This window comes from Zingiber officinale, chromosome 4B (assembly GCF_018446385.1).
Source record: "Zingiber officinale cultivar Zhangliang chromosome 4B, Zo_v1.1, whole genome shotgun sequence".
Taxonomy (NCBI): Eukaryota; Viridiplantae; Streptophyta; class Magnoliopsida; order Zingiberales; family Zingiberaceae; genus Zingiber; species Zingiber officinale.
The window spans coordinates 81,322,788-81,347,998 of NC_055993.1; the positions used below are offsets into that span (position 1 = coordinate 81,322,788).

The window sequence follows — 25,211 nt, forward strand, 5'->3', positions numbered from 1 at the left end:
AGCACAATATTTTAATAGATCCATTTATTGAATATTTGTCATAGTTTTAATGTTAGTCGACAACCTAACGCAATCCTCCTTTATCCTAGCTTGGGACCGGCCATGACTGGTTCATCATGGGCGGGGTTAAAAATGTATCATTCAAAGAAAGAGACAATTTGATGAGATCAACAGTAAAGAGGTAACCTAGTTTCCTAAAGAATCTTTTCGAGTCAATTACTTCCTATTTATAATTGAGCAAGCTCTTTCTTCACTTCAAATTCAGTTTGAACAATTTCAAAAATACGAAGAAATATTTGTGTTTTGATTTAGTTTGGAGAGATTGAAATCTATTGATAATGACAGATTCCTATACTCATGTGTCAATCTTCGAGATTCTTTAACACATAATGGACACTCTGATATTGATGGATCCAATATCCAGAACTAAAATTGTTAAGACACTCATTACCAAGAGAATAAAAAAGAATAATTAATGTGCTGAATTATTTGAAGAAAATGAATGGTTATTATCCAAATACTTATATCACTTATCGAATTTTGCTGACTTACTAATTACAATTGGATCTGTCGAAAAGAGTTTTTTCAAATTAAAATTGATCAAAACTTATATCCGATCAACTATGTCACAAGAAAAACTAAATGACTTGGCTATGTTATTTATTGAGAAAAAAATTTGAGGCGGGCAATATTCAAGTGATTTGGATCATGAATTTTATTTTTTGTTTGGATCATCTTGGTTTTATTAGTATTTACTTATGACATATTATTTTGGATGATTTATTTTATCTATCTTTTATTTCTAGAATTCATGTTATAAATATTGTTACATTTACGTTGCTTGAAAAAAATATATGAATATCAAATTTTGGGGGCACCAATTTTGGTGCTTGCTTAAGGCCCTAAAATCATAATATCATAATATCTCGAGTGATTTAAAGACCATATACATATAATATATATTTTATGAGAGATTTGAACTCTAATTATATTAATGGGACGAAAGTTTATTATATCTCTTTTTGTTTTTTCTCCTGTTTTGTTTTTTCAAATTACAGTATGTAAGTTTGCAAGCGTAGATACATGAGTAATGAAACTCAACTTTAGTTGGCAACCAGTCATGAGCCATGTCATTGGATTCTCATATGCAGAAGTAATTCCTTACTGATTCCTTAACCAGTCAACCGCCCATCCAAATCCATCCATGTCACCTGCTACGTCATCCAAAATGGCGACACTGATCCAACGTCACTTCGCCTTCCTCATCCCCTCTCTCCCTCTCTACAGTCCATTCATTTCGCACACAATTTTCCTTTTCTCCTATATAATAGATTTATAAAAATAAACAAGGGTTGATTTCGCCCAGCACAGAGATTTCTCGGTCTATTCCTCTTGTGGAACATTTGACCATAGAACAGTCAGTCAACGTAGAAGAATAAAAAACCACGAAAATTAATTATTAATAACAACTACAAGTCAAAGTCCCATTATCTACATTTCTCAGCCGCTGCACTGCACTGCATTGAGCATTTTCCTCCTCCTGAACGTACTCTCCCAATGGAGGCCTCTTCCGGCGGCGGCAATTGGGACCTTGACTCGCTGGTGGAGGTGCTAACGCAAGGCGAAGAGCACTTGGCGCGGCTGGACGCCTGCTTGGCGGAGGAGCCGGAGAAGCAGCTCCTCCTCCGCGCACAATCCTGCGTCCGCCAGGCGATTCGCATGGCCAAAGGACGACTCGCAGCCCCCGAGCAGGCAGCTGCTCTCAGGGAACAAGACCGCAGGGAGATGTGCAAAAAGAGGTAATTAATTAATTAATTGATTAATTAATTAATTAATTAATTAGCAGCTGAATTCGATATATATATAATATATCGATCGATGCATGTAAAACAGGAAGACTATATCGAAGAAATGGACGAGACGAGTTCACGTGTCTTATTTGGGCACGCACAAGGATGACTATAGCTGGCGCAAGTACGGGCAAAAGATGATCCTTGGGGCCAAGCATCCGAGGTGCAGATCGGCAACTACTGTTCCAAACGATCGAATTAATTAAGAAGGATTTTTTTTTATGCGATCGATCGATTTGCTTGAATTGCTCCTTAATTAATCTTTATCTGATCAGTGATTAATTATCTGCAATATAATTGCAGAGCATACTTCAGATGCACCCACAAGAGCACAGCCGGGTGTCAAGCGATGAAGCAAGTGCAGCGATCCAACGACGACCCCTCCGTCTTCGAGATCACCTACCGAGGAGAGCACACTTGCGTCGAGTCGTCGTCGTCGTCGACATCGCGGCACAGGCCGGATCAAGATCAGTCGCTGCTCTTGAGCTTCCAGAGCCTCAAGGTGGAAACGGATCGCGTGGGCTCGAGCATGGAGGAGGAGCGGGAGCGGAGCTCCTCGGCCTTCGTATCCACTCCGGCGAGCGTCTTCTCTCCTCCGTACGTCTCCCCGTCGGCGACGCACGCGGCCGGGACGGCGTCTGAACTCGCGGAGGTGGTCGCTGCTGCTGCTGCGGCTCCGGCGAACGAGTACGATTCCTACGCTGTGGACTTGAATCTATTGCTCGATTCCTGTGGATTCGAACCCAACTTTCCCTTCGACTTGTGAATCTATTGCTTCATCTCATCCGGAATGGATCCGTGCCAATTATGTACCCTCTAATTAATGGCACACTCGTGGGACTTCCTTTGTCTTTTTTATTTATTTTTATATATATATAGGGACGGTAATGAGCGGATTTAAAGTTGGTCCCATATTAAATACGTTCTATTTCGAGTAGATTTAAATCTAGTTAAATGGATTATGGAAAGGTCTAAATTCGTTGACCGAATTTAGGACTACTTATGACTTTTAATAAACCCAGTATTATATATATATATATATATATATATATATATATATATATATATATATATATAGAATTTTCTTTTCAGTGGAGTAAGTAGAAATGAGAAGCTCGGGGTTATGGTGTTGAAGGTCAGTTTATTTGGGAGAATGAAAAAGTAAAACTAAGAAAAAAATTTATAATGAAAATGTTTTCATAAATTATTTGATTAAAATTTTTAAATGGAAGAGAAACATAATTTATCAACGAATAATTTTAGAGCTGATGCGGTGATAGCGAGAGGCTTACTTGGCACCGGGTCAACTGTCAGGTTGGAGGTCAAAGTTAAGGTGGTCAACATCTAGATGTCAAATGGTCAAACGGAGAACAATTGCAATAGTCGGTCGGGCAGTCAAGGCTCGACCGACGAGAGACATGCCCGAGCAGACCTCCAGTCCAGCTCGAGATGATACGTAAGACAACCGACGCTCAATACGGAGTAGCGGGACGCCCAGGGAGATCGGATAGTTGGTCCAAACAGGGGAGGACATGTTACTACACAGTCACCGCAAGGGAGAGCAACTGAGGTTGCTAGAGCAGAGGGCTCTCGGCTGAGCGGCTACCCCGCTCGGCCAAGCAGCGGGACCTAGCCGTGGACGAAGCGGAATCCCGGCCGAGCGGCTATCCTGCTCGGCCAAGCAACGGGACCACTGTAGTATCTCTCGACATCCTTTTGGGAGGTAGTGCCACTGACACGAAGCATGGTCGACAAGCGGATCGTACGGCGGAAGCTTCTATTGTCTCGTCAAGGATATGCATGCATTGTTAAGGTATGTTGTTAGAGGTACTTTCTTGACGAGTCCTTTCATAGGACATATTGGAGAGCGTGCACATAACTCGAGAAGCATGCACGTCGCCCATCAAGACTCTATATGAAGGGGGGTCCATCACCTGTAGAGGTATGCGTTATTATTGTTTGGTGCTAGTTCTACTGTTGCCCCACTTCTTCTACTTCCAGTGACTGACTTGAGCGTCGGAGGGCCAATGCTGAGGATCCTTTCCCTAGCTCGGCACTGATGTTACTTGTTTTGTAGAGCGAAATGAGGTCTACAGTCGATCAACAAAGCCGCCACATCCCTAATTTTTCACCTTCCCACTTTTAGACAAGATCATTTTAGTGTCGTCTGTGGGAATGTAGCCTACATCTGAACGAGAAGATGGAAGACGTTGGACGATTCACCACAGTGACGCTGACACAAGAGGAGCTCGACATGCTAGTACAAGCCTGAGCAGCCAAGATAGTGGAGCAGCAACAATAACAGGCGTTGGCTAAACGCTAAGCGTAGGAGCTCGCAGCATCAGTTGTTGGTCGACCAGCTGAACATGGTGACCGAGCAAACCGAGTATCCGCTCGGGGTAATAGCAAGAAGTCGGTTGACACGTATGGGGAAGCGCCCAATACGCCTATCCCCTTCCATCAAGCGTTGTTCTGAACCCCATCAGAGGAACAGGGCCGAGCAAACAAGGATCGGGGGTCTTCTTCAGATGATCCACTCGTTCGAGATGAAAGGAAAGGGAAGGCACCCGGGGAGGATGATTAGCCCAAGCGGATCAATCAGTAATTTTCGCAGGAGATTCTGAACGACCCTCTACCAAGGCACTACACGCTGCTACCGACCCAGACGACCATTTGGCCAAATTTGACAACGCGGCCACACTTTATCAGTATACCGATGGAGTGAAGTGTTGGGTCTTTCTAACCACTCTCTCCGGGTCAGCACAACACTGGTTCAAGAGGTTGTCGGACGGATCAATCCATAGCTTCAAGGACTTTCGAGTGGCATTCCTACACCACTTTGCCAACAACCATCGCCATCAGAAGATGAGAGTGAATTTGTTCTCGCTGAAGCAAGGGCCCAAAGAAGCATTGAGGGTCTACATCCATCACTTCAATCAGGTGGTCATAGACATCCCAGCGGTATCCTCAGACGTGCTCGTAAACGTCTTCACCCAGGGGCTCAACGAAGGTGAGTTCTTCCGATCGCTCATTCGAAAGTCACCAAGGGACTTCGACCACCTACAAAAAAAGGTCACCGAATATATCAACGTGGAAGAAGCCCAGGCGGCGAGGAGGAGGGAGACGTCCACCGAGCCCATAGGAGCATATGAACGGTGGCAGCGAAGCAGCCATCAATCCCCTAAGGGGCCTCGATCGGGAGGAGCCCAGCCACACCATGAGCCCAGGACGCATATCGTGCAGCATGTGGCAGTCGGTCACCCAAAAGCTACAAAGGGAAAAATATGGATGCTAATGTTTTGTTCCTTCCATCAGTCAGCGACACACAACATCCAGGACTGCTACGACCTGACGCTGATAGCCAGCAGGCCAGCCCCAAGGGGGTATCATCATCGATCATCATCTCCTGATCAGAGACACAGGTGTTGATCAGCCGGACGAAGGGAAGAAGAAAGGACGACGGCCGAGCCCCGACACCGCCAGCCCCAGCAAGGAACCACCCAAGTCCCGCTTGAGCATCCACCGAGCGAAGCAGGCCTTCAGCTCAAGAGGAGGAGAACCGGAGCAATGCCACTCAGGGAGAAATAGATATGATAGTCGAAGGGCTAATCGGCAGTGATTCCAACCGAGCGAGGAAGTCACATGTGTAGGACCGTTGGGCCGGCTAGAAGGGTTGGTAAATAACCTATCAATTAAAAACAAACAACCCTTCCTCGAACGATTAAGCTAACACTTGTAAAATGAATTAAGCAGATAAATAAAAGCATAAAAGAAAAGATGAGGCACCAGATGTTTACTTGGTTACAACCGATGTGGTTGTTAATCCAAGGAAGATTAAGCTCAAAAACTCCTTCAGGCGGAGAAGCCTCTTACAGCGTTTAGGCACAGAAAAGAGAAGCTTAACTACAACTAAAGCATACAAGTGTTTGGAAATAGAATGATCGTAATTGTTGAAAAGCTTCTGGACCAAGGCTATATTTATAGCCTTGGTCGGGGCGCCTGGAAGGGTTCCGGGCGCCCTGGGGGGGATAAAATTTATCCCCCAACGGTTGGATGGAGTCAAAGCTCGATCCTGTGAAAAAGTCACTTCCGGGCGCCCCGGACAGTTCCGGGCGCCCCGGAGCCAAAAGTCAACCCAGTTGACTTTTGGTCCATGCTCTCTTCTCTGGTTCAGCTCGCCTCTGGTCCGGGTCTTTCTGCTCCGGCTCCGCTTGCTTGGGTGATCTCTGATATCCGAAATAGGGCTCACCCGAACCCATCTTCCGGTCTTCTCGAGCGTGCTTCCCTCCGGCTTCTTGTCCCTCGGAATTGCCGCGTGTCCCTTCTCGTCCACCAGCGTACTCATCCGTAAATTTCGTCCCTCGGTCGCACCCCGTGCCGACCTTCACGCTAGCTTCGTCTCTTGCTCCCCGAACAATCTTCCGCTCCAGCTTTCGTACCTCGGAACCACCGCGCGCACTTCCTTCTCGTCCGCCGGTGTACTCTTCCGCAGCACCTCGTCCCTCGGACGCACCGCGTGCCGTCCTTCTTGCTAGCTGCGTCTTCCGCTCGAGTACCTGTGCTCCTAAGCTCCTGCACACTTAGACATCAGGTTAGAAACAGACAGGACCTAACTTAACTTGTTGGTCACACCAAAACCAACCTTGGGGTTCCAACAATCTCCCCCTTTTTGGTGTGATCAACCCAAGTTAAGATAGGGAAAAAATAGACATAAAACATAAACTAACTTATATTGCAATTAAGTGCAATAAGATAGAACAAAATTAAATTTCAACAGCAAATTTTAATTTTCAATAATTAAGTGCAATAAGATAGAAAAAATTAAATTTTAATTTTCAATAATTAAGTGCAATAAGATAGAAAAAATTAAATTTCAACAGAAAATTTTAATTTTCAATTTTCTCTACCTCTCCTTAGACTTATACTTCTTCTTCTCCCCCTTTGATCACAATAAAATGGGGTTTAAAATTCTAAGGGTTTAAAGACTTAGGAAATTTTGAAAAGTTATCTGTTAAAATATTTCTAAGTCTACAATACCTTTTTGAAAAAGTTTCTAAGTTAAAAAAAACTTTTATGCAAGAAAATTTAAACATTTAAAAAATTTCTATGCATTTATTTATTTAATTAGTTTTTAATTCTATTCATCAGAAAGTTTTAAATTTCCATTTTAACTTATCATAATTTCTTAAATTAATCTTTTTTAGATTTAACGCCACAAAGATTATACATGCAGAAATTTGTATCATGTTAATTTCTATTATTTTTTGAATTTCAATTTCACGGAAATATTCAGATGGCATAGATTTTAACTTGATAAAATTTTTTGACAATATAAAAAATTCTTTCGGCAATGTGCAAAATTCGTTTGAAGGAATATTTTGTAATTTGCTAGAATTTTTTAACAATAAGAGTTTGCAGGAATCTATTAATAATAGATTTCTTAATCTGGAAATTTTGTTTGATGAATCAATTTCTAATTCACAAAACTTTTTTAGTAATGTAATTTGTAATTCGAAATTTTTAGATCCGGAAACAGTTTTTGAAAAAATACTTTGTGATTCGCAAGAATCTTTCGTCAAAATATTTTGTAATTCGAAAAAAATTTTAGATCCGGAAAAAGTTTTCGATAATATTTCTAAGTTGCATAATTCTTTCATAAAAATATTTTGTAATTTACAACAATTATTCGACCGAAGATTTTCTAATCCGAAAAGTTCTTTCGATAATTCAAATTTTGGTTCGCAAAAATCTTCAGGTAATTTGATTAATTGAACCAGTTGTTCAGAGGGTAGAGGTCATACCTTACTTACCTCGTCGGCCGTTGGTTCTCCCCCTGTTGAATTAATTTCTTCTGAAGATTCTTCTGATGACGGCTCGATGTCTATTCAAGAGACGACTTCAACCGGTTATTCGTAGAGCATTAAGAACTTTTCCCAAAGTTCTTTCGCGCTTTTGTACTCTCCGACTCTGTCGAAATCTTTAGTTGGTATTGCGCTTAGAATGTGAAACTCTGCCCGAGCATTCGCCATGGACTCTTCACGTTGCTTCTCGTTCCAGAGGCGTATGCCGATTTTCTCTCCGTTCGTGTCTTTCAGTGCTTCATAACCTGTTTTCATTATTAGAGAAATACCAATATCAGAGTTAAGAAATACCTTCATTTGTTGCTTCCATGAAGAAAGCTCCCCCTCGAATGCTGGTGGGTAGTCACTAGCTCCGGCCATTGTTGCTTCAGACGGCGGTTAGTCCTTCTGAGGCGTCTCGGCTCTGATACCACCTGTAGGACCGTTGGGCCGGCTAGAAGGGTTGGTAAATAACCTATCAATTAAAAACAAACAACCCTTCCTCGAACGATTAAGCTAACACTTGTAAAATGAATTAAGCAGATAAATAAAAGCATAAAAGAAAAGACGAGGCACCAGATGTTTACTTGGTTACAACCGATGTGGTTGTTAATCCAAGGAAGATTAAGCCCAAAAACTCCTTCAGGAGGAGAAGCCTCTTACAGCGTTTAGGCACAGAAAAGAGAAGCTTAACTACAACTAAAGCATACAAGTGTTTGGAAATAGAATAATCGTAATTGTTGAAAAGCTTCTGGACCAAGGCTATATTTATAGCCTTGGTCGGGGCGCCTGGAAGGGTTCCGGGCGCCCTGGGAGGGATAAAATTTATCCCCCGACGATTGGATCGAGTCAAAGCTCGATCCTGTGAAAAAGTCACTTCCGAGCGCCCGGAAGGGTTCCGGGCGCCCCGGAGCCAAAAGTCAACCTAGTTGACTTTTGGTCCGTGCTCTTTTCTCCGGTTCAGCTCGCCTCTGGTCCGGGTCTTTCTGTTCCGGCTCCGCTTGCTTGGGTGATCTCTGATATCCGGAATAGGGCTCACCCGAACTCATCTTCCGGTCTTCTCGAGCGTGCTTCCCTCCGGCTTCTCGTCCCTCGGAATTGCCGCGTGTCCCTTCTCGTCCACCAGTGTACTCATCCGCAGACTTCGTCCCTCGGTCGCACCCCGTGCCGACCTTCGCGCTAGCTGCGTCTCTTGCTCCCCGAGCAATCTTCCGCTCCGGCTTTCGTACCTCGGAACCACCGCGCGCACTTCCTTCTCGTCCGCCGGTGTACTCTTCCGCAGCACCTCGTCCCTCGGACGCACCGCGTGCCGTCCTTCTCGCTAGCTGCGTCTTCCGCTCGAGTACCTATGCTCCTAAGCTCCTACACACTTAGACATCAGGTTAGAAACAGACAGGACCTAACTTAACTTGTTGGTCACACTAAAACCAACCTTGGGGTTCCAACAACATGCTCGGCGACTTGAAATCCACGTTGTTGGCTTCAGCAAGGAGAGGGCCGAAGGACTCAAGATCAGTTTCAGCCCGAGGGACCTAGAGGGAGTGTAGATTCCTCATGATGACGCGCTGATCATCCGAGCGGTAATTGCTAACTATGTTATTCACCGAACCTTTGTTGACACAGGGAGCTCGGTGAATATCATATTCAAGAAGGTGTTTGATTAGCTACAAATCAATCGGAGCAATTTACTGCCCATGACGACTCCACTCTATAGATTCATAGGCAACGAAGTGTTGTCAATCGGCCAAGTCCAACTGGTCGTCTCGCTCGGGGAGGAGCCGCTGAAAAGGACAAGGATCACAAATTTCATCGTGGTGGACATGCAGTTGGTCTACAACGTCACATTAGGCCGACCAGCACTTAATGAGTTTCAAGCGGTGGTGTCCACCTTCTACTAGAAGATTAAATTCCCGGTGGACTACAAGGTGGCTAAGTCAAGGGCGACCAGTTGGCCGCTCAACGATGCTATGTCGAGATGGTCAAATCAGAAGCAAGGGCCGCTCGAAAGAACCCACGGTTGGAGGTGAACGCTATCACAGAGAAACCTCCTGCGTTGGATTATGATGAGAAGGAGGAGGTGCAAATTTATCCAAGCCGATCGGAGGCAACTACCTTTGTCACCGCCGACCTGGAAAGCGAGAAGAAGCCAGAGCTGGTCGTCTGCCTCAGACAAAATCACGACGTGTTCGCCTGGTCAACACATGAGCTCCCTGGGATTTCACCAAGTGTGGCTCAGCACGAACTTCATGTTCGACCGGACGCCAAGCCCATGAAGCAGAAAAAGAGGGACTTCAGCGTGGAGTAGAACCTGATCATCCGAGCGGAGATTGAAAAATTGTTGGAGGATGGACACATCCGGGAAGTCTATTTCCTGAGCTGGCTCGCTAATGTTGTGCTAGTCTCCAAGCCGAGCAACAAATGGAGGGTCTACATCGACTTCCACGACTTGAATAAGGGGTGCTCGAAGGATTTCTACCCACTGCCAAGGATCGATCAGATGGTGGACTCTACAGCAGGCTGCGAGCTAATCTGCATGTTCGACACGTACCAAGGGTACCACCAAATACCGCTCGCCCGGGAGGATCAGGAGAAGGTCAGCTTCCTCACGGCCGATGGAATGTATTGCTACAACGTGATGCCATTTGGATTGAAGAACACCGGCGCCGCCTACCAAAGGCTGATGAATAAAGTGTTCCATCGACAGATCAGCCGTAACATAGAGGTATATGTCAATGACATATGAATAAAATCCCTCCGACCTGCTGATCTTTGTGCAGATATTGAAAAAACGTGCCTAACCTTAAGGGCATATGGGATAAAGCTGAACCCAAGCAAATATCTGTTTGGCGTGAAGAGTGGCCGCTTCCTCGGATACATCGTCACTGAATCGGGCATCGAGGCAAATCTGAGCAAGGTGAAGGCGCTACAAGACACCCTCACCCCGCAGCTTGAAGGAGGCCCAACAGCTTGTTAGCTAGAGCCCAAGAGCCAATCATTTGATGATTGTATTTTAGACTTGTTGTATCATATTCTATATAAATAAAGGCATTTGGTTTTTGGTTATTATACTTACTTGTATTGGTGTCAAATAAACTAAGTATAATAACGTCCTTGAGTAGACGGTTCTCACCTATATCAATCGGTTAGTTGAACCGATAGTGAGATGATATAGGGAACACTACTCTTAATAATTCCTAGTCGAGTATTAACATTCAGGGACAATGTTAATGCAATAAGACTAGCATGTAGGTCAACTCGATGACTTGATCTCACAAGTCATGGATATAGAGATATCAAGTTGACACATGGGTATGCATTGGAGAATGTATACTGAATGACCCGCCATGAGAAAGTATCATGGATCATTATATGAGTGTCATATACTTTCTCATGTGGCTATTAGTATGACTACTAGTCCTTAGACCTGAAGTCACCATGGTTCCCTACATAAGGAGTTATGTACTTTGGTTTCGTCAAACGTCACCCGTAACTGGGTGGACTATAAAGGCGATTACTGGGTATGTAACAAATTATGCGGTGGGATGTGAGTGATGTAGATGGGATCTATCCCTCCTATATGACGGGAGAGACATCGATATTCTTGATAGAGTGAGACCACGAAGTGCATGGCCATGCCCAAATGAGTCAATATGAGATATTGAGCTCATTTGATTGAGTGAGTCTACTTGGAGTTCAAGATTTAAATTGATTAGAGGATGACACGGTCTATGCCTCACATTGATCAATCTAGATGTCTACGATAGAAGGACACTTGTCATATATTGTGAGGAGTCACAATTAGTAGTCACAATGTGATGTTGGATCTCAACATTCTTGTAACTTGGGTAATAATAATATATTGCTAGATACCTCTCATTACTTATGTTTCTAAATGAGTTTAGGGGCATTGCCAACGTTACAAGAACCTATTGGGCCACACACAAAAAACAAGTGGATGGAGATTAGGTTCATATGATGAACCAAGAGGATTGGATTCATTTGATGAATCAAACTGGATTAAAAGTAATCCTAATTAGGCTAATTGAGTTGGACTCAAGTTGATTCATGTGTTCAATGAGTCTAATTTAGATTATGACTCATTGAATCAATTTAATTAAATGAATTAGATTAATTATATTAAATTGGCTTGAATTAAATGGTTGGATTAGATCAACCATGAGAGAGATTAAGTCAAGTTTGACTTGACTTGAGAGGAAGATGAAGAGTCAAGTTTGACTTGATTTGATGTCACCTCATTGGTGAGTTAGCATTAAGTGGACCAATGATGATGCTCCACATCATCATGGTTACTTAAGTGAAGTGCCACCTCATGGGAGTTACCAAGAGTTGTGACTCTTGGTATCCCATGGAGGTTACAAACCACTTAATTAGATGAAAAGAGTTTCATTTTGCAAGTGTAACTCTCATTCAAGTGATCTTCCTCCTCCTAAGCTCTCTTCTTGCTCCTTCTCTTCTCTTGGTCGTGGGTTTCAAGCAAGGGAGAAGAAAGGAGAGTGAATATAATCCAAGAAGAAAGGTTAGTGAAAGTCACATAGATTTTAGAGGAGTGTGTTCTCTTCTTTTCCTTTCTTCTTCTTCCAATCCTACCCGAGAGCCCTAGAGAGTGCTAGCACACTTGTGGTGCTCTCTTCTCCATCCTTGTGTGTTAGAGAACACATCTTGTTCGTGTGGATATCATTAGAGAGTTGTCTACGTTGACAACTTCGAAATCCGACGTACCGTTGGACGAGCGAGATTTGCGAAGGCACGCTTCAAAGGTATAAAATGTTTTTCCTTTGTAGATCTACTGTAGATCATAGTTTGAAACTCGTACTCGTATTTTCGAAAGTTTTCTTCGCACGGATCCAATGGCTAGGGGGTTTCGGGGTTTCCGCGACGCGAAAAAGCGGTTTTCGCGGCCCGAAAAAAACCCAACAGTGGTATCAGAGCCACGTGCGAAGCTTGTACGAGTTTAGTTTTTATTTTTATGACAAAAATTCAGTTCTGTGATATTCTGTAATTTTATGGTTTTTAGAGTTTTTATGGGTATTTTTCTCGTAGAAGCGAAGCACAAGTGTTTCGGCACTTGTAGGCTTCGACTACCGAGAAGAATTTTCCAAAACGGCAAAGTTTCGCCCCAAAATTTTTTGGGACAGCGGGCTTAGGCGCTGTTAGATCGCAAAGGAACCCTCGCGATGGTTAGATCGCAGGTTGGGGCGCTGCCCCTGGCCCCGCAAGGGGATTCGTTCCGCGATTGCGCCCGAAAACGCTAAACAGGACCGCCGGGAAAAATTTACTCATAAAATTGTAAAAATTATAAAAAAATTACAGAAAATTATGAAAATATATAATTTTGAATTATATATTAATTTTTTGATAGTCATGGCCCAAAAAGGCCCAATGTGATTGGATTTGTGTTGTAATTCATAATACGGCGTGTGTGCCGTCGTGTGATGTGTGTGCTGTATTTTGATTCGCGACCTGCGCGTCGTGCCTTCTATTTTATTTTTTTTGTAAATTAGATTTAGACTCGAATGTAACTCGAGTTTCTAAAATTGTAATGTACAAAATTGGAGCGGTGGAAGATCCACTCGAGACGGAGTTACGAGGAAGGCGGGAGCAACACAAGGTGGTCAAAAGGAAGGAGCTTGAGAAGCTATTGACCTTAGGTTGACCATCCGATCTTCTCATTGGCTTGAGAAGATCGTAGTAGGGCCATGACACAATCACAAAATAATTTAATTAATTGCTTATATGTATGTGATGCATGTTTAATTAAGTAGTTAATTAGTGCCTAGCGATTAGATTAGATCTAAATCGTGCACATGATGCACCCCACGATTAGATTAGATCTAAATCAAGTATTTGATACGCATCATCATTTAGATTAGATCTAAATCACGTCAACTCTAATGCCTACCGTGCCGTGATACCTACTACTACCTCGATCACATGTGTTGTTGAATCTGCCAAAGCAGAGCAACACATATTATCTTGGTAGGGTACGGAGGGACAATCTTGGTCCCTCCTATCAACGCATGGGTGAGTTTAACTCAATTAGATTGAGTAACTAGTTAACTCGGTTGAATCGAGTATAACTATAGGCATTCTTCCAACGGTTGGAAAGGTAGGACAAAATCACGTTTATATTAACTCTTGGGCGTATTAGCCAAAGCTAACTCGAGTTTTAATATAAATGCGGATATTGATCCTATAAACAAGAGTTGCATAGAGATGTAATTGGTAATCGTTAGCTACCGATCATACTAAGTCTTGGGCGTATTAGCCAAAGCTAACTCAAGGGTTAGTATGATGTGGATCTTGTCCCACATGAATTATAGAATTCAGTGGGAGCATCATTTAGTTAAAGGCCTAATTAAATGATTAAGAATATGATATTTATTTCTGCATTTATTTTTGTTGTAGATTACCATGACGTCGAATACGAACACCTTCTCTCTGCGATCTGTCCTTAAGAAGGACAAGCTCAACGGAGCAAATTTCCTGGACTGGTACAGGAACCTGAGAATAGTTCTCACCCAAGAACGTAAACTGTACGTTCTGGAGCAGCCCATTCCGGAGGCTCCTCCTGCCACTGCCACGCGAGCAGACCGAGATGCTTACAAGAAGCATCAAGATGACGCATTAGATGTGTCCTGTCTTATGCTCGCGACCATGAACTCTGAGCTTCAGAAGCAACATGAGTTGATGGGCGCTTACGATATGGTTGAACATCTTTGTCACCTATATCAAGGACAAGCAAGGCACTGGAAGAGGAACTCCAAAGAATACCTGGAAGATCTTAAGAAGAAGAGAAATAAGATTTCTACTTCAGGTATACATGTTATAGAAGTCAACCTCTATTTCTTCATCGTGGGTATTAGATACCGGATGCTTTGCACATTTGTACTAATGTACCAGCGATGAGGGCATTGACGAAGGGTGAGATAGACCTACGAGTAGGCAATGGAGCACGGGTTCTTGCTATCTTTGTAGGAACTTACCATCTATCTATGCCCTCGGCTTGTACTAGAATTAGATGATTGTTGTTATGTGCTTTACTAAGAACATTATATCTTTCTTGTTTGGACAAGAAAGGTTTTTCGTTTATAATAAAGAACAAATGTTGTTCCGTCTATTTAAACGAAATGTTCTATTGTAGTGCACCTCTGATAAATGGACTCTATATTCTAGACCTTGAGAGTCCTATCTATAACATTAGTACCAAGAGGTTCAAGTCAAGTGACATGAACCAAATCTATCTCTGGCACTGTCGCTTAGGTCATATAAATGACAAGCGCTTATCCCAGCTCCATAAGGATGGTTTGCTGGACTCATTTGATTTTGAATCTTATGAGATATGCGAGTTATGCCTACGAGGCAAGATGACCAAGACTCCCTTTAGTGGGCACAGCGAAAGAGCGACTGATTTGTTAGGACTCATACATAGTGATGTATGTGGCCCTTTCAATGTCGCTGCTAGAGGCGGTTATAGGTACTTCATCACATTTACTGATGACTTCAGTAGATATGGTTATGTGTACTTGATGACACATAAGTCAGAATCCTTTGAAAAGTTCAAAGAATTCAAGAATGAAGTACAGAACCAGCTTGGCAAGAGTATTAAGATACTTCAATCAAATCGAGGTGGAGAATACCTTAGCCATGAGTTCCATGACTACCTAGCTGAGTGTGGGATTCTATCCCAACTCACTCCTCCTGGAACACCACAGTGGAATGGTGTATCTGAAAAGAGGAATCGTACCTTATTAGATATGGTACGATCTATGATGAGTCACACAGATCTTCCGACATATCTATGGGGATATGCTCTAGACACGGCAGCTTTCATTCTCAACCGAGTTCCATCCAAGGCTGTGATAAAGATACCATATAGGATATGGACTGGGAGAGATGCCCAGGTGTCTTTCATGAGGATTTGGGGTTGTGAGGCTTACGGTCGACGTCAAGTCTCAGACAAATTAGGACCCAAATCCGACAAGTGTTTTTTCATTGGATATCCCAAGGAAACTAAGGGATATTACTTCTACATTCCCAGTCAGAACAAGGTAGTTGTGGCAAAAACTGGGGTCTTTCTAGAAAGGGACTTTGTTTCTAGAAAGACTAGTGGGAGCGCGTTCGATCTTGAAGAAGTTCAAGACGCGAACAATAGCACTGATGCCTCGATGGAAATTGAACTGGAACCACAAAGTGTTGTGGATAATTTTGTTCCACAAGGAGTTGAGGAACAACAACCAGTTCAAGTAGACATACCTCTTCGCAGGTCTGATAGGGTACGTCGTCAGCCTGAGAGATACTCATTTCTCTTGTCTGACCATGACATTGTGCTCATAGAGGATGAGCCTACCACCTATCAGGAAGCTGTGATGAGACCAGATTCTGAGAAATGGTTAGAGGCCATGAGATCCGAAATGGAATCCATGTACACCAACCAAGTATGGACTTTGGTTGATCCACCTGAAGGGGTAAAACCCATAGGGTGTAAGTGGGTCTTTAAGAGAAAGACTGACATGGATGGACTTATATATAAAGGTCGCTTGGTAGCTAAAGGTTTCAAGCAGATTCATGGTATTGACTATGATGAAACCTTTTCTCCAGTAGCGATGTTTAAGTCCATTCGGATCATGCTTGCTATTGCAGCCTACCATGACTATGAGATATGGCAGATGGATGTCAAAACCGCGTTTCTGAATGGAAACCTGCTCGAGGATGTGTACATGACACAACCTGAGGGTTTTGTAGATCCACAGCATACTAGCAGAGTATGCAAGCTGCATAGGTCCATTTATGGACTAAAGCAAGCTTCTCGAAGCTGGAATCTTCGATTCGATGATGCGATCAAACAGTTTGGTTTCATCAAGAACGAAGATGAGCCTTGTGTCTACAAGAAGGTTGTAGGGGATATAGTTGTCTTTCTCATATTGTATGTGGATGACATACTACTTATTGGGAAGGACATCCCTATGCTTCGGTCTGTCAAGACCTGGCTAGGGAGTTGCTTCTCAATGAAGGACTTAGGTGAGGCATCCCGCATTCTAGGGATTTAGATCTATAGAGATAAATCTAAGAGATTACTTGGCCTAAGTCAGAGTACATACATTAACAAGGTACTCCTACGGTTTGCCATGCAGAACTCCAAGAAGGGATTTCTGCCGATGTCACATGGTGTGAGTCTTTCGAAGACTCAAGGTCCCTTTTCAAGAGAGGAGAGAGACCGCATGGATCAGATCCCTTATGCCTCAGCCATAGGATCGATCATGTACGCCATGCTATGTACTCGACCTGATGTCTCGTATGCTTTGAGCATGACGAGCAGACCAATCAGATCCAGGTGAAAGTCACTGGATAGCGGTCAAGAATATTCTTAAGTACTTAAGAAGGACTAAAGAATATTTCTTGATATATGGAGGCAATGATGAGCTAGCTGTAAAGGGTTACGGTGATGCTAGCTTCGAGCCGATCGGGATGCCTATAGATCGCGATTGGGGTTCGTATTTTACATTAATGGTGGTGTCACTGGAAGAGTTCGAGCGGGATCGATGGTTGATTCTACAAGCCGAGTACATTCTTGCATCGAGGCGCAAAGGAGGCGATTTGGATCCGCAAGTTCATCACTGAACTTGGGGTGGTTCCTAGCATTGCTGACCCCATTGAGCTCTATTATGACAATAATGGAGCTATAGCACAGGCGAAGGAACCTCGCTGACACCAGCGGACCAAACACATACTGCGGAGCTTCCATCTCATTCGAGAGATCATCGAGAGAGGAGATGTGAAGATTTGCAGAGTACCTACAGAGGCTAACATCGCAGAACCCTTGACCAAGGCTTTGGCACAGAGGAAGCATGATGGTCACACTAGGTCATTGGGGCTTAGAGCCTACACTGATTGGCACTAGTGCTAGTGGGAGATTGTTAGCTAGAGCCCTAGAGCCAATCATTTGATGATTGTATTTTAGACTTGTTGTATCATATTCTATATAAATAAAGGTATTTGGTTTTTGGTTATTATACTTACTTGTATTGGTGTCAAATAAACTAAGTATAATAACGTCCTTGAGTAGACGGTTCTCAACTATATCAATCGGTTAGTTGAACCGATAGTGAGATGATATAGGGAACACTACTCTTAATCATTCCTAGTCGAGTATTAACATTCAGGGACAATGTTAATGCAATAAGACTAGCATGTAGGTCAACTCGATGACTTGATCTCACAAGTCATGGATATAGAGATATCAAGTTGACACATGGGTATGCATTGGAGAATGTATACTGAATGACCCGCCATGAGAAAGTATCATGGATCGTTATATGAGTGTCATATACTTTCTCATGTGGCTATTAGTATGACTACTAGTCCTTAGACCTGAAGTCACCATGGTTCCCTACATAAGGAGTTATGTACTTTGGTTTCGTCAAACGTCACCCGTAACTGGGTGGACTATAAAGGCGACTACTGGGTATGTAACAAATTATGCGGTGGGATGTGAGTGATGTAGATGGGATCTATCCCTCCTATATGACGGGAGAGACATCGATATTCTTGATAGAGTGAGACCACGAAGTGCATGGCCATGCCCAAATGAGTCAATATGAGATATTGAGCTCATTTGATTGAGTGAGTCTACTTGGAGTTCAAGATTTAAATTGATTAGAGGATGACTCGGTCTATGCCTCACATTGATCAATCTAGATGTCTACGATAGAAGGACACTTGTCATATATTGTGAGGAGTCACAATTAGTAGTCACAAGGTGATGTTGGATCTCAACATTCTTGTAACTTGGGTAATAATAATATATTGCTAGATACCTCTCATTACTTATGTTTCTAAATGAGTTTAGGGGCATTGCCAACGTTACAAGAACCTATTGGGCCACACACAAAAAACAAGTGGATGGAGATTAGGTTCATATGATGAACCAAGAGGATTGGATTCATTTGATGAATCAAACTGGATTAAAAGTAATCCTAATTAGGCTAATTGAGTTGGACTCAAGTTGATTCATGTGTTCAATGAGTCTAATTTAGATTATGACTCATTGAATCAATTTAATTAAATGAATTAGATTAATTATATTAAATTGGCTTGAATTAAATGGTTGGATTAGATCAACCATGAGAGAGATTAAGTCAAGTTTGACTTGACTTGAGAGGAAGATGAAGAGTCAAGTTTGACTTGATTTGATGTCACCTCATTGGTGAGTTAGCATTAAGTGGACCAATGATGATGCTCCACATCATCATGGTTACTTAAGTGAAGTGCCACCTCATGGGAGTTACCAAGAGTTGTGACTCTTGGTATCCCATGGAGGTTACAAACCACTTAATTAGATGAAAAGAGTTTCATTTTGCAAGTGTAACTCTCATTCAAGTGATCTTCCTCCTCCTAAGCTCTCTTCTTGCTCCTTCTCTTCTCTTGGTCGTGGGTTTCAAGCAAGGGAGAAGAAAGGAGAGTGAATATAATCCAAGAAGAAAGGTTAGTGAAAGTCACATAGATTTTAGAGGAGTGTGTTCTCTTCTTTTCCTTTCTTCTTCTTCCAATCCTACCCGAGAGCCCTAGAGAGTGCTAGCACACTTGTGGTGCTCTCTTCTCCATCCTTGTGTGTTAGAGAACACATCTTGTTCGTGTGGATATCATTAGAGAGTTGTCTACGTTGACAACTTCGAAATCCGACGTACCGTTGGACGAGCGAGATTTGCGAAGGCACGCTTCAAAGGTATAAAATGTTTTTCCTTTGTAGATCTACTGTAGATCATAGTTTGAAACTCGTACTCGTATTTTCGAAAGTTTTCTTCGCACGGATCCAATGGCTAGGGGTTTCGGGGTTTCCGCGACGCGAAAAAGCAGTTGGTATCAGAGCCACGTGCGGAGCTTGTACGAGTTTAGTTTTTGTTTTTATGAAAAAAATTCAGTTCTGTGATATTCTGTAATTTTATGGTTTTTAGAGTTTTTATGGGTATTTTTCTCGTAGAAGCGAAGCACAAGTGTTTCGGCACTTGTAGGCTTCGACTACCGAGAAGAATTTTCCAAAACGGTAAAGTTTCGCCCCAAAATTTTTTGGGACAGCGGGCTTAGGCGCTGTTAGATCGCAAAGGAACCCTCGCGATGGTTAGATCGCGGGTAGATGCGCTGCCCCTGGCCCCGCAAGGGGATTCGTTCTGCGATTGCGCCCGAAAACGCTAAACGGGACCGCCGGGAAAAATTTACTCATAAAATTGTAAAAATTATAAAAAAAATTACAGAAAATTATGAAAATATATAATTTTGAATTATATATTAATTTTGTGATAGTCATGACCCAAAAAGACCCAATGTGATTGGATTTGTGTTGTAATTCATAATACGGCCTGTGTGCCGTCATGTGATGTGTGTGCTGTATTTTGATTCGCGACCTGCGCGTCGTGCCTTCTATTTTATTTTTTTTGTAAATTAGATTTAGACTCGAATGTAACTCGAGTTTCTAAAATTGTAATGTACAAAATTGGAGCGGTGGAAGATCCACTCGAGACGGAGTTACGAGGAAGGCGGGAGCAACACAAGGTGGTCAAAAGGAAGGAGCTTGAGAAGCTATTGACCTTAGGTTGACCATCCGATCTTCTCATTGGCTTGAGAAGATCGTAGTAGGGCCATGACACAATCACAAAATAATTTAATTAATTGCTTATATGTATGTGATGCATGTTTAATTAAGTAGTTAATTAGTGCCTAGCGATTAGATTAGATCTAAATCGTGCACATGATGCACCCCACGATTAGATTAGATCTAAATCAAGTATTTGATACGCATCATCATTTAGATTAGATCTAAATCACGTCAACTCTAATGCCTACCGTGCCGTGATACCTACTACTACCTCGATCACATGTGTTGTTGAATCTGCCAAAGCAGAGCAACACATATTATCTTGGTAGGATACGGAGGGACAATCTTGGTCCCTCCTATCAACGCATGGGTGAGTTTAACTCAATTAGATTGAGTAACTAGTTAACTCGGTTGAATCGAGTATAACTATAGGCATTCTTCCAACGGTTGGAAAGGTAGGACAAAATCACGTTTATATTAACTCTCGGGCGTATTAGCCAAAGCTAACTCGAGTTTTAATATAAATGCGGATATTGATCCTATAAACAAGAGTTGCATAGAGATGTAATTGGTAATCGTTAGCTACCGATCATACTAAGTCTTGGGCGTATTAGCCAAAGCTAACTCAAGGGTTAGTATGATGTGGATCTTGTCCCACATGAATTATAGAATTCAGTGGGAGCATCATTTAGTTAAAGGCCTAATTAAATGATTAAGAATATGATATTTATTTCTGCATTTATTTTTGTTGTAGATTACCATGACGTCGAATACGAACACCTTCTCTCTGCGATCTGTCCTTAAGAAGGACAAGCTCAACGGAGCAAATTTCCTGGACTGGTACAGGAACCTGAGAATAGTTCTCACCCAAGAACGTAAACTGTACGTTCTGGAGCAGCCCATTCCGGAGGCTCCTCCTGCCATTGCCACGCGAGCAGACCGAAATGCTTACAAGAAGCATCAAGATGACGCATTAGATGTGTCCTGTCTTATGCTCGCGACCATGAACTCTGAGCTTCAGAAGCAACATGAGTTGATGGGCGCTTACGATATGATTGAACATCTTTGTCACCTATATCAAGGACAAGCAAGGCACTGGAAGAGGAACTCCAAAGAATACCTGGAAGATCTTAAGAAGAAGAGAAATAAGATTTCTACTTCAGGTATACATGTTATAGAAGTCAACCTCTCTATTTCTTCATCGTGGGTATTAGATACCGGATGTGCTTCGCACATTTGTACTAATGTACAAGCGCTGAGAAATAGCAGGGCATTGACGAAGGGTGAGATAGACCTACGAGTAGGCAATGGAGCACGGGTTGCTGCTATTGCTGTAGGAACTTACCATCTATCTATGCCCTCTGGGCTTGTACTAGAATTAGATGATTGTTGTTATGTGCCTGCTTTAACTAAGAACATTATATCTGTTTCTTGTTTGGACAAGAAAGGTTTTTCGTTTATAATAAAGAACAAATGTTGTTCCGTCTATTTAAACGAAATGTTCTATTGTAGTGCACCTCTGATAAATGGACTCTATATTCTAGACCTTGAGAGTCCTATCTATAACATTAGTACCAAGAGGTTCAAGTCAAGTGACATGAACCAAATCTATCTCTGGCACTGTCGCTTAGGTCATATAAATGACAAGCGCTTATCCCAGCTCCATAAGGATGGTTTGCTGGACTCATTTGATTTTGAATCTTATGAGATATGCGAGTCATGCCTACGAGGCAAGATGACCAAGACTCCCTTTAGTGGGCACAGCGAAAGAGCGACTGATTTGTTAGGACTCATACATAGTGATGTATGTGGCCCTTTCAATGTCGCTGCTAGAGGCGGTTATAGGTACTTCATCACATTTACTGATGACTTCAGTAGATATGGTTATGTGTACTTGATGACACATAAGTCAGAATCCTTTGAAAAGTTCAAAGAATTCAAGAATGAAGTACAGAACCAGCTTGGCAAGAGTATTAAGATACTTCAATCAAATCGAGGTGGAGAATACCTTAGCCATGAGTTCCATGACTACCTAGCTGAGTGTGGGATTCTATCCCAACTCACTCCTCCTGGAACACCACAGTGGAATGGTGTATCTGAAAAGAGGAATCGTACCTTATTAGATATGGTACGATCTATGATGAGTCACACAGATCTTCCGACATATCTATGGGGATATGCTCTAGACACGGCAGCTTTCATTCTCAACCGAGTTCCATCCAAGGCTGTGATAAAGATACCATATAGGATATGGACTGGGAGAGATGCCCAGGTGTCTTTCATGAGGATTTGGGGTTGTGAGGCTTACGGTCGACGTCAAGTCTCAGACAAATTAGGACCCAAATCCGACAAGTGTTTTTTCATTGGATATCCCAAGGAAACTAAGGGATATTACTTCTACATTCCCAGTCAGAACAAGGTAGTTGTGGCAAAAACTGGGGTCTTTCTAGAAAGGGACTTTGTTTCTAGAAAGACTAGTGGGAGCGCGTTCGATCTTGAAGAAGTTCAAGACGCGAACAATAGCACTGATGCCTCGATGGAAATTGAACTGGAACCACAAAGTGTTGTGGATAATTTTGTTCCACAAGGAGTTGAGGAACAACAACCAGTTCAAGTAGACATACCTCTTCGCAGGTCTGATAGGGTACGTCGTCAGCCTGAGAGATACTCATTTCTCTTGTCTGACCATGATGACATTGTGCTCATAGAGGATGAGCCTACCACCTATCAGGAAGCTGTGATGAGACCAGATTTCGAGAAATGGTTAGAGGCCATGAGATCCGAAATGGAATCCATGTACACCAACCAAGTATGGACTTTGGTTGATCCACCTGAAGGGGTAAAACCCATAGGGTGTAGGTGGGTCTTTAAGAGAAAGACTGACATGGACTTATATAAAGGTCGCTTGGTAGCTAAAGGTTTCAAGCAGATTCATGGTATTGACTATGATGAAACCTTTTCTCCAGTAGCGATGTTTAAGTCCATTCGGATCATGCTTGCTATTGCAGCCTACCATGACTATGAGATATGGCAGATGGATGTCAAAACCGCGTTTCTGAATAGAAACCTGCTCGAGGATGTGTACATGACACAACCTGAGGGTTTTGTAGATCCACAGCATACTAGCAGAGTATGCAAGCTGCATAGGTCCATTTATGGACTAAAGCAAGCTTCTCGAAGCTGGAATCTTCGATTCGATGATGCGATCAAACAGTTTGGTTTCATCAAGAACGAAGATGAGCCTTGTGTCTACAAGAAGGTTGTAGGGGATATAGTTGTCTTTCTCATATTGTATGTGGATGACATACTACTTATTGGGAAGGACATCCCTATGCTTCGGTCTGTCAAGACCTGGCTAGGGAGTTGCTTCTCAATGAAGGACTTAGGTGAGGCATCCCGCATTCTAGGGATTCAGATCTATAGAGATAAATCTAAGAGATTACTTGGCCTAAGTCAGAGTACATACATTAACAAGGTACTCCTACGGTTTGCCATGCAGAACTCCAAGAAGGGATTTCTGCCGATGTCACATGGTGTGAGTCTTTCGAAGACTCAAGGTCCCTTTTCAAGAGAGGAGAGAGACCGCATGGATCAGATCCCTTATGCCTCAGCCATAGGATCGATCATGTACGCCATGCTATGTACTCGACCTGATGTCTCGTATGCTTTGAGCATGACGAGCAGACCAATCAGATCCAGGTGAAAGTCACTGGATAGCGGTCAAGAATATTCTTAAGTACTTAAGAAGGACTAAAGAATATTTCTTGATATATGGAGGCAATGATGAGCTAGCTGTAAAGGGTTACAGTGATGCTAGCTTCCAGACCGATCAGGATGCCTATAGATCGCAGTTGGGGTTCGTATTTTACATTAATGGTGGTGCTGTCAGCTGGAAGAGTTCGAAGCAGGATACAGTAGTTGATTCTACAACAGAAGCCGAGTACATTGCTGCATCAGAGGCAGCAAAGGAGGCAGTTTGGATCCGCAAGTTCATCACTGAACTTGGGGTGGTTCCTAGCATTGCTGACCCCATTGAGCTCTATTATGACAATAATGGAGCTATAGCACAGGCGAAGGAACCTCGCTGACACCAGCGGACCAAACACATACTGCGGAGCTTCCATCTCATTCGAGAGATCATCGAGAGAGGAGATGTGAAGATTTGCAGAGTACCTACAGAGGCTAACATCGCAGAACCCTTGACCAAGGCTTTGGCACAGAGGAAGCATGATGGTCACACTAGGTCATTGGGGCTTAGAGCCTACACTGATTGGCACTAGTGCCAGTGGGAGATTGTTAGCTAGAGCCCTAGAGCCAATCATTTGATGATTGTATTTTAGACTTGTTGTATCATATTCTATATAAATAAAGGTATTTGGTTTTTGGTTATTATACTTACTTGTATTGGTGTCAAATAAACTAAGTATAATAACGTCCTTGAGTAGACGGTTCTCAACTATATCAATCGGTTAGTTGAACCGATAGTGAGATGATATAGGGAACACTACTCTTAATCATTCCTAGTCGAGTATTAACATTCAGGGACAATGTTAATGCAATAAGACTAGCATGTAGGTCAACTCGATGACTTGATCTCACAAGTCATGGATATAGAGATATCAAGTTGACACATGGGTATGCATTGGAGAATGTATACTGAATGACCCGCCATGAGAAAGTATCATGGATCGTTATATGAGTGTCATATACTTTCTCATGTGGCTATTAGTATGACTACTAGTCCTTAGACCTGAAGTCACCATGGTTCCCTACATAAGGAGTTATGTACTTTGGTTTCGTCAAACGTCACCCATAACTGGGTGGACTATAAAGGCGACTACTGGGTATGTAACAAATTATGCCGTGGGATGTGAGTGATTTAGATGGGATCTATCCCTCCTATATGACGGG

The 25,211-nt window shown here is 42.7% G+C and overlaps 1 protein-coding gene across 1 annotated transcript; it reads left to right on the top strand.

Annotated features, from left to right (window-relative positions):
* Positions 1-1,499: 1,499 nt before the first annotated feature.
* On the top strand, positions 1,500-2,730 carry LOC121977646 (transcription factor WRKY19-like). Its single transcript, XM_042530103.1, has 3 exons — positions 1,500-1,799; positions 1,894-2,013; positions 2,154-2,730. The coding sequence occupies exons 1-3, from the start codon at positions 1,558-1,560 to the stop codon at positions 2,614-2,616; spliced, it is 825 nt and encodes a 274-aa protein (XP_042386037.1). The 5' UTR covers positions 1,500-1,557; the 3' UTR covers positions 2,617-2,730.
* Positions 2,731-25,211: the final 22,481 nt, after the last annotated feature.